General features: G+C 42.5%; 1 protein-coding gene across 2 annotated transcripts; it reads left to right on the forward strand.

Moving 5' to 3' along the window:
• Nucleotides 1–314: 314 nt before the first annotated feature.
• Nucleotides 315–9,516, forward strand: LOC142584653 (uncharacterized). 2 transcript variants are annotated; one of them, XM_075694802.1, is made up of 5 exons: nucleotides 315–860; nucleotides 2,704–2,846; nucleotides 3,825–3,893; nucleotides 4,957–5,037; nucleotides 7,390–9,516. In XM_075694802.1, exons 2-5 carry the CDS (start codon nucleotides 2,798–2,800, stop codon nucleotides 7,902–7,904), a joined length of 714 nt encoding a protein of 237 aa, XP_075550917.1. In that variant the 5' UTR covers nucleotides 315–860; nucleotides 2,704–2,797; the 3' UTR covers nucleotides 7,905–9,516. The 2 variants fall into 2 exon arrangements, with proteins under 2 accessions (XP_075550917.1, XP_075550916.1); XM_075694801.1 differs by having other exon boundaries at nucleotides 315–2,846.
• Nucleotides 9,517–10,268: the final 752 nt, after the last annotated feature.

Here is a 10,268-nt window from a genome sequence, read left to right on the forward strand (position 1 = left end):
AGGTTGCCACTGCCTGTTACAACCACGGTGGTAAGTGTGGCATCCTTGCTGCGGTGTCGATATATATATATATATATATATATATATATATATATATATATATATATATATATATATATATTATTGCAACGTGCGTTTATTTCGGCTTATAGCGACGCGAGCGACGCAGCTCGCGTCGCTTGACGCGTTTCGATCGTTGACGCGAAATGTATAAATACGGGGTCACCCCTTGCGCTGTCCAAGTCCGACGAATACCCCAGACGTGCTTGCTGTTTCGCAGTCACCGAGTTGTTCGCCTGATTTAGGGTACACTCTAAAAACTAGGAAGGGTATCGCAGGAGTGAAGCGGCCGGTTCACTCTTCAAAGCGTCGTTTTACTCTCGCAAAATGTCGAGGAGAGTGAAATGCATTGTTCACTCTGTCACCAAGGAGAGAGTGAAACGTGCTTTTCACTCTCCCCTTCAGAGAGAGAGAGTAGAATGACCCTCCTACTTTTGCGGCAATAGACGACAAAACGTAGCGTAATCATCTGCTTCAAGTGTAGGTGGCTGGCCCCGAACATGGCAATGTATCAATCATGCACGCTGAGCAAAGAACACATCGTTTTGCTTCTAAGAGGACAGGCCGCCGCAGTTCAAAGGAACGCGTAGCGAGTGCTCTACTTTTTCACTCGGAGTTGCTCCACCGCGCGCGCGCGCGCGCTCAAGATCGCGGAACAACACAGCACCGGAGAAAGCTGATCCGTCCGGCGAGCAACGAAGGCCAGCCAAGGGAGATCGTGTGTCAGCAGCCATCTCGCGTCGCTACGAAAACACGACAGTCGTTCGTCATGCCTTGGATAGAACAACAAATCCTCCACGGTAAGTGAATTCTAACTTAGGTGCACATTCTCCGTATATGTCATGCTATCGCCAGGAAGTCGTCGCTGCGCTTAGCCGACGCGATTGACAAAGGACTAGGCATACGCGCTGTGTCTCTCGATGTCGATCGAAAAACCCAGTCGTCGCGATAACTGCATGTGATTTTATCACTTTGCCGTTGCCCGTAAGAGCTTTAAAAATTGCAAACGCTGCCAGAACTATGGTATGTTCAATAAGACGCCAGGCGAGAGGACGCTTAAAATGGTTCGTTCACCAGCCCGTGATTCCGAGCCTATGCGGAGCGTGATTAGCGTGCGTTTTGTGTGTTTGAATTTATTTAGTTTGGCAGTCTACTGTGTACGGAACGCTGTTGAACTAAGGAATCACATAACAGAAGCCGTCATTTTGCTGGCAGCATGCTTTTTTTTATAAATAAACCGCGCGCTTGACGGTGTCTCGCGCAGGGGGAATCTGCGACCACTGAAGTTACGTGCAGCACCAGTGCTAGTTAGAAACTTTGCCGCAGGCATTCAGCTGCATGCTGCAAGAGGTCAGTTGGGCGCGTTATCTTGAACTTACTGAAAACGCATGAGGAATCCATGTTTTATGCTGAAAAAAAGTATAAACCCCATATAAGCGATCTTGCGCGCGGCAGCTACAAGCGACGCGATGGAGATGGCTGTCGCGTTCGCTCGTCGCCTACAAGTCGTACTCCGTGTGAGCGACGATTTTGAGCGACGCCTCCGCGGTGTTGCCGGCATGAGGGCTGCAATCACGCGTGACGCGTGCTTTAGTAATTTACGTTGATTTATTTTACCATAAAAAGTAGCATAAAATATTTCCGGAGGCCTTGCAGTAGGTTCTTATCCTTGCACGCATAAAAATTGAATCATTTGCTCGTTCCGCGCGACAATCGGTAGTATTTGAGCGATGTTCCGGCTTCGCGCTATTGGCTAGTCGCTCATAGCACTTCCGGGCGACGAGCGAAGATTTCTAGATTTCCAGAACCGAGCCATCTGTTCAAGCGACGGCCCGTTTTGTCGCTCGTCGCCGTCGCGCACTAAATCGCTCTCAGTGTTTATCCCTAAGACTGAACTGTTTTTGCTCATGTATTGAAATGGTGTGATTATAGGTCTGGTTTTGTCTCCGGTTGCTGTTTTCGAGCACGGTGCGAAACTGAAAGGATGCTTAAGTCTACCAACTCGGTGAATTGTCGAGCAGCTAGTTATGCATCGGCATCGAATATAACGGCTGCTGTGTGGAATTACAATTGCACGGGTGCTTTGCGTACGCTTATTGTTTTGGGCATGCCTGTGCACTTGCTAATATGAGTTGGCGTGTCAGAGTTATGTCATATGAACAGCTAAATCAGCCTTCCTCTGGGGGTTACAACCGTAATGTGTGCATTTTGCTATTGCATGGTAGATCAAAATGTGTTTATCGCTTGAATATTTTTAGTAGAGAAATAAAATATCAAAATAAAATGTTGCTTTAATTCCGTGTTACCAGTCTGTCGTACACAGAACAATAGGTTGGTGTAATAAACTAATAACTGCAGTTTAACTGGAACTTTTACATCCCTTCAAGAATCTAAAATGCTAGATTTCAAACTGCAGCAGTAGTCGGGTCTGTCAAAAATAAACTCCATTGCGCACCTCATACATGAAAATAAGTTCATGCCTTTTAGTAAGCTTACATGCAGGCCGCAGTGAACTTATAGTTTGCATGCATTTCACTAGGAAGACTAATAGCTAAGACTTCCTTTTATTGCCATGGCCTTGACTGTCTTGATGTTGTTTTGCACCATGTCCTTGTGTTGACTTTTGCATGCGATATTTTTCAGGCACCTGCTTTATATAACGCAAGAAGGCAGCTGCAAGGACACGAGGATGTGAAAGAGCCAGTGCAGCGCGACTTCACGTAGTGCAGAGGAGCCAATGCCAAAAAATCAGAATACATTGGCATGCAATTTGGACAAAAAAACTAGTATGTGGGTATATTTGGTGTACCATTTGACGAAATGTCAACAAAATCAAGATACAGTATGTTGCACGAAGATGAAAATTCTCACGTGCTCCAGGCAGTCATCTTAACATGGTATATTTATGTAATGTCTCTGATTGGAAAGTCAAATCAAGTATGCTCTCTGGAGACAAACACATAGCAGCAAGTGTCATTGAAAAGTTAGAAATGTGTTTTAAAAAAGCTGATTAGTTCTGAGAAGTGACTGCTTTTTGTCTTGCCTCTCAACAGATACATCCATGTGATAAAAAAATAGTGGTACATTGAAATTGCATATTTGCTTAGTGACATGATACATACTTGCAATGAGCACGGTGCCTGTGTTTACTATATAAAGCAACAGCCCATGCTTGGTTAGGTTAGGCCCACTACAACATGCAGGCATCGGGGGGGGGGGGGGGTGATTGGTGCTTTCTTTTTATTTCTGTGTCGTGAGGTTTATTGACGGGCGTATAGGTGCAGTGGCACGCAGTATGGCTAGTACAAAAAGGGGGGGGGGGGGCGGCAGATATATGTAGCTCACTGTACACGACACAGGGCAAAGGAAATCCGTGTTCAGCAACTATGTTAAATGCCATGCAGGTAAATTTTACAACGCTACTAATTTGAAGCGTGCACAGGTGCATATGGAAGAAAAGTTTTCCAGGGTACATAATTTAGTGCGTAATTTACTCTAATTTTGCTCTAACCACGAGACATAATAATTTGAATATACTGCACGGAAAAACCTAGAGCGAATTAAATTGTGTGTCAGCTTCGTGTGTATACATATAGTCTTTCCTATGCATTAGGTTTTTCGCGTAATGCATTACCAGTTGACAGCCTATCTTACCAACTGTTTACATTACAGTTGTTTATTAGTTTACTCATTTGTTTTGCAACTTATGAAATGCCGGTGTATATATATTTTCAACATTTGACATAACCCTGTATGTTTTGTAGGGACAACCCAGGACGTGCATTTCTCAGCACCCAGTCAACTGCCAGAAGTGACTCAAACACAGGCCACCAGTAAGTGGACATCAGTTGCAATTTCACATTATGCTGTTGGCTGCTGCTTTGTACTGAGGCTTTGTTTTTAATGAGATGGTGGTGTCGTTCTAATGTACATTTTGACCACAAAGGTGCGACCATGTCTCACAGAGGCATATATGGTTGCTGTTCTCTGTGAGGGACGTGTTCTCGTGTTCGTGAAACATTTGTGTTTGGCAGTATTGTCGCCCAATGAGTCAGATATAAACACTGTAACTCGCCACTGCCGGCAAGTATTTGCGAGAAACACAATATATTATGACGCTGTAAAGTTATTTCATTAATTCAAAGGAAAGTTTTGCAGCAGGAAAAAAGGTTGCTATTCCGGGTAAACATGTCTTTTTCTCACAAGTTATTTAACCAAACTGTGGATGCGTGAAATTCGTGACTTATGAATAGATTTTAGTTCATTTTTTAGTAACTCTTCTAAAAGAGACTAGAAATAGCATGTGACTACCTATCCAATCAGCAGATCATACACTTAGTCATAAGTGGTAGTTCCATGCAGTCTCGCACTCTATATAACCTTTCCTTTCAGCAGCATTGGAACTGGTGGCTGCGTTTTCAGAAGGAGGAGTGCACTTGGCACTGTATATGTATGTGTGAATTCGGTTTTTTTTTTGTATGTGTCGGCTCACTGACACAAACAGTGCAAAAATCAGTTGTACCATGAGGCTGACGACACTTTCTGCTGCTAGAAATGCGGCACTTCATATTTTATAGTACTGCATGACATTTAAATCATAGCTAGCACATAAAATGATCAAGAAAACTAACCGCTGTTGTAGCTGTTTTCCTCAAAGAAAGCTTGTCCTTTATGGGCTGTGTTAATCTGAGCTCTCCACCGATGTTTCAGTAGTATTATCCCTTAGTGAATGAGAAATTGGGGGCAATTAATCGTGTTAGTGTTTAAATGGTGTCCTAATTATGTGTATTTGTTCCAACAAAGTTGTCTAGATTACTTTATTGTGTAGTGCAAAGCTTATGAAACCATCAGCAGCTACTGAGTTGCTAACATGCATATGCATTTGTCACTATACAGGTGGCACTCGGCTGTACCACTGCAGTGCTGCGGAAATTGCCAGCACCAGCAGCCTTGCAACAGCTGTTTCACAGCATGTCGGTATGTGCTAATTTATAGTTATGTTGGGATGGGCTAGTAATATGGACCACTGCTACTCTGTATTGTGACAGATCCATATGATAAGTGATGTAATGGGCACAGCGAAAACCTGTGAATGTTTTACTATGGTACATAAGAAGGCTCTCCTTTTCGTCACTGCAGCAGAAGAGAAGAGCATGCAGGCACTCCTGAATGTACATATATTTCACAACATGAGAGAGACATATATATATATATATATATATATATATATATATATATATATATATACACACACACACACATGCAATTAAACCAAAGGCAGGGACATTCCATCTTTCATCTTGAATTGACTTGTACAGCGCAAAAATACAACACAGACCACAGAGAAGCCCGCATGTTAACAGGTTTGAAACACACAATAATTCAACAGATTTGATACTTCAGGTGTGCTATTTATGCAAGGGGGAAGGGAAAGGGGAGAAAACCAGAAAAAAGAGTGGAGTGGAAAAGAAAGGGATCGTGCCAAAAAGCATGAGAAACATCGTGCAGCCAGGATCGCCAGCAGGACATCTAAAAAGCACTCTGATAAAATTACACACAGGGCAACCTTAGGTATTGTTTGTTTCAGTCAACTCAGATCCCATGCAGCCATTACTGCAATCAAGTTGTTTCCTTATGTTATATGAGGGAATGATGTGGGCCCAAAAAACTGTTTAGAGCTAAGGGATTATGTTCCATGCTAGCCTCATTACCTGCTTTTTTATCATATTGTTATCAGCTGCTTATGTTAGGGACAAAAAGTAAGAGTACGAGCTTTTTCCTGATTCACCATTCCACACAACATGTCTTTGTGACTATGTGTACACCCAGATGATCCATAGATGAAAAATATTCAGTACAGTAGAATCTCATTACAAGATACACTTGGTTGTAAGAGACATCTCAAAATGGTTTGGTTGGTTTTCCAATGTTAGCCACGTTAACAACACTGTACACAAGATACACCTTTGTTACGAACGACTTTTTAAGTATTCACTACTTCGAAGGGACACAACCCAGACACATTCACTTCATGCACCTTGTGTGCTCCGAAGGGCGTAAAGATCACGCAATCCTCACACAAGTCAATTGCGCATGTCTCTTTAAGCATGAACTAGAAAAGGAGGGCAACGAGGACAGTGCTGGCCAGAAAGTGTCGGCAGTTGAAGCTGACGAGCGTCTAAGAGCACCTCAACGGTACTGCGAGCAACAAGGCTTCCAAAGTGAAGTGTTTAACTTCCAGAAGTTAGGAAAAAAAGCTAACACAATCTACAGTCACTAAAAAGCTGTGAATGTCTTCTTTAAAGGGCCCTTAAACCACCGATGTTGAAATTTAGTTGCGGTGTTGCAGTTGTACATGTTAAGGCAACGAATATGTAGCCACGAGAATTTTTCGAAACTGTGCAGTAATAGTGGGGCTACGTGTGTTTGATTATCGAAAAGTAATCCCCGCTCATTTTACTCTTTCATCTGGTACACGCCATCTGGACAGTATCGTCTTTTCCTCGCCTAGTACACCTCCAAATGTTACGGGACAGGCCATCACCAACGAGCTCTGTTGCTGTCGTGCAGGCCCGTCGTCCTGCGAGGGGTGGCGCTAATGACCTCGCCAATATAATGGAACTGTATGGTGACTCTAGTTGAAGAGCCTCATAAGGAGACCCTTCTGTTGGCGTTTCTGTTCTTTGCCCCCGTTGGCTGCCCACAATGGCATCGCGAGCAACGCGACGAGGAAGAAGGAGTGTGTATTTGCTTGCAGGCCTTGCCGGCAGTCGTATACTTTCGTTCGACTAATCCACAGCACCGGAAACTGGTGACATCATCAGAGACAGCCTTGTGATGTCAGGACAAACTGGGAGGTGCAGGATAGGTCCAGAGAGGCGCACGGGGTCGTTTTCTTCATATTGTGGTGCTCCCACAGTGCGTAGCACTGTGGCGTTTGGCATCATCAATTGTGACGGCATTCTGATTTTGATGCGCGTGTTTACTTGAAATGTTAAAAAAATGTCGAGAAGTGGTTCAGGGGCCTTTTAAGCCACCCTGAGCAATTATTCCTTCAGATATATCTAAACATACTTTAGTGATGATGCATAATAAAGTGATCTAGTCTGGCTCCTCAGTGTTTTAAAATTTGTGGTTTTAAAGACATGTTTCCCGTGCCTCTTGAGTATCTCTTCTAATGTTACACACACAGTTGTGTAACTCCTCCTGCAAGTATTATTCATTAAGCCTTGTCACTGATGTGCAAAGCTTGTGGTTAAGTTTTGATGTCCGTACTTTTTAGAGCTATGTTTATTAATTCAGGCTGTTCTTATTGGTTCTTCGATGCAGGAGACAATGCCTACGAAATTATTGGCCCTGATGACGAGAGCCCTCAAGGGGCAAACGACATCTCTGTTGCAGAAGTGAGCCCGATACCGCCTGAAGTTACCATGACAGGTGACACAGCAGCAATAGATACAGAGACGGCCATGTCTACTGCAGCTGCAACAGTGTACGACGCAAGCAGCAGTGTGTCAGCATCAACAGCAGTGTCAGAAGGAACCGCACCAGGCCTGGTAGAGCAACATGTGTGTTATCACTGTGGCTTTTTTTGTAGTGCATACAACTCATTTGCTCAACATACAAAAGCTTTTCACCATGACTGTGAGCCAGTGTTCTTGTGCAGCAAGTGCAAGACTAAGTTAGGTGTTATAACACAGTACAAGCATCACTTTAAGATATGCAAACATATTACAGTTGTTGCCTCCACAGCCAGCCCACATAGCGACAACAATGTGGAACACATGGTGGGACACACCTCTTCCCCATTAGAAGATAGTAGAGACTGTCAGTGTTGTTGCTAGATTAACTGGTCTTTGTAGGCAACTAGAAGGACAACACAGGTGTCATAAGATTGTTGTTGATGTTGTTGTTGAAGAGGTAAAAAAGAAGTTTGATGCAGCTGAAATGCCGACTGATATTGAGCAAATCAAAAACAACCACCTGAGAAAGCAACACTATCGAAATTTGGGTATCTATGTGCCGCCAACTCTGGTAAGGATGTCATAGGACAAAAGTGTGATACAGGCACTGCTGTTCCATCACTGGTCACAGTGAGCAGTGACTTGTAGGGCAAGAGAGTCAACTGAAACGAACATGGCATAGTGCCATGCTCCCATGTGTCTTTGCATGATACAGCTCAATCTCCAGAAACGAGACTGCAACTTGTCTGTAAAAAGATTTCACAAAAAATTATTCATAACACTATTAACACAGCAGTATCTTCTTTTCTTGTGGGTTCGAGGTTCCCGGGTGTCCATTAATGCAAAAATTGCGGGGAAAAAAAACGTGTCGTACTTACACCTTTTTAACAAGTACGAGGGGGACAGAACTTTTCTAGTCATGCATCTTCATCATACTATCAAGTTTTTAAATGCCTTTTATAATTATTATTACCAGTTATATCTGCGTGCATTGTATGCATTTAGCAGGTGTAAAATCAGGTCAGTTGGATCAGATGCCTTATCTGCAAGAGAGCCCTATATTCAAGAAATTTGAATTAAAATAGGTACGTTAGAGACGCAGTCTTTCGGCACTTTATTGCATGTGGTTTAAGCATTGCTCAATACTTTTGTGGATGGAAGTTTCAACCGGCACAGCACTGCGCTTTGTCACGGTCATGTATCTTCAAAGCGGTGTTTACCATTTGTGTTGATCTGTTTGTGTATTCATAGAGCAAGTTTTTAATTTATTTTTTTTCGCATTCTTGTGCTTGCACTAAGCTTGTATAAGGCAGTTACAAAATGTGCATCACTATAACGAACTGTTCTGTTGAGCTTACATTTGCAAATAATAGTGTTCAGATGGCCGCACTTCTATGTAGGTGCACCGATAGCTTTGTGTATGTTCTCATGTTTGTATAAAGCTTATATAAGCTAGTTACAAAATGTATGTCACTAAGCATTGTGATATTCTTTAAAGAACTGCTTGGTCGGTTTTACACTTGTGAATTAGTATTGGGGCGGTGATATTTCCACGTAGGCCTACTGCTAGTTTTCTGTGTGCTCACGTGTTTGTATTAAGCTTTTACAAGGGAGCTACAGCATGTACGTCACTAAGCGCTGTGATATTTTTAAAGAACTGCTTTGTTGGTTTTACACCTGTGAGTAATAGTACTCAGGTGGCACTAGTCGTGTAGGTACACAGGGACCATTTGTATACATTATGCTCATGTAAAGCAGTTACAAAGTGTATGTCACTAATCACTGTGATATTTGTTGAAGAATTGCTGTGATGGTTTTACACATGTGAATAATGGTGGTCAGGACACAGTACTTGCGATGTATAGTTGAATTTATACAGTGCCAAGACATGGGCTCTATACGTACCAAAAGAAATGTATGTCATTATATTGTTGTGATTATTACTGTTTGGATTTTATTAAACTCTAATAAAATTGTTTCTTGTATCTATTGAGGTATGGCAATTTGTCGTGCAACCAAACTGAGGACCTGAACTTGTGCATACAAATAAACAGCTAATTTAAGAGTATACTGCTCATATTCTGCGAAACCAGTTTAACAAATCTTGTACTACAATGCTGGAAAAATGACAGAGCTGACAGGGATGTACAGAAAGAGTTCTGCACTGGCTGAAGGACTGCCCCACACTGGAGTTGGTAATGTTGCGTTTATTGGAGTAGAACAGGAAGTGCACTTCTATTAAAAATGTGGCAGTCAATGTAGAAACATAAGGCAGACGAGGAGATGTGGCACATTTTTTTCAGGGCCCTCCATGCCTACTACTGCATTTCTAGTCTTCCTGTGCTATTCGTATAAGCCCCTGTTCAGCCAAGGTTTTTACTCCATGACAGTTGTTCTACTGGGTTCGTAGCAATATTGAAGAAAAAAATTCAATGGTTTTCAGGAACTTTCGAGGCCCCGACAGTAACTTCAAGGACCTCGTGCGATTTTTTTAGTAGTTTGGACAGGCAATAACTTGTTCAACAACATTGTTAACTTTAATGCAAACAAAAGAAAAAACAAATCGCATTTCACTGATTTCAAACATTTGAAAGACTGCTAATTTGCCTTTCACCGCCGATCACTAAACGCACACAAGGAAGCATTTCAAGAAAGCGCTAGCAATAGCACAATTAACTACTTGCACCTGCAACATTTGCAGTTTTTGAATACTGTTTGGTTTGACAGTGTATGTGATGTCATCTG

This window comes from Dermacentor variabilis, chromosome 6 (assembly GCF_050947875.1).
Source record: "Dermacentor variabilis isolate Ectoservices chromosome 6, ASM5094787v1, whole genome shotgun sequence".
Lineage (NCBI taxonomy): Eukaryota > Metazoa > Arthropoda > Arachnida > Ixodida > Ixodidae > Dermacentor > Dermacentor variabilis.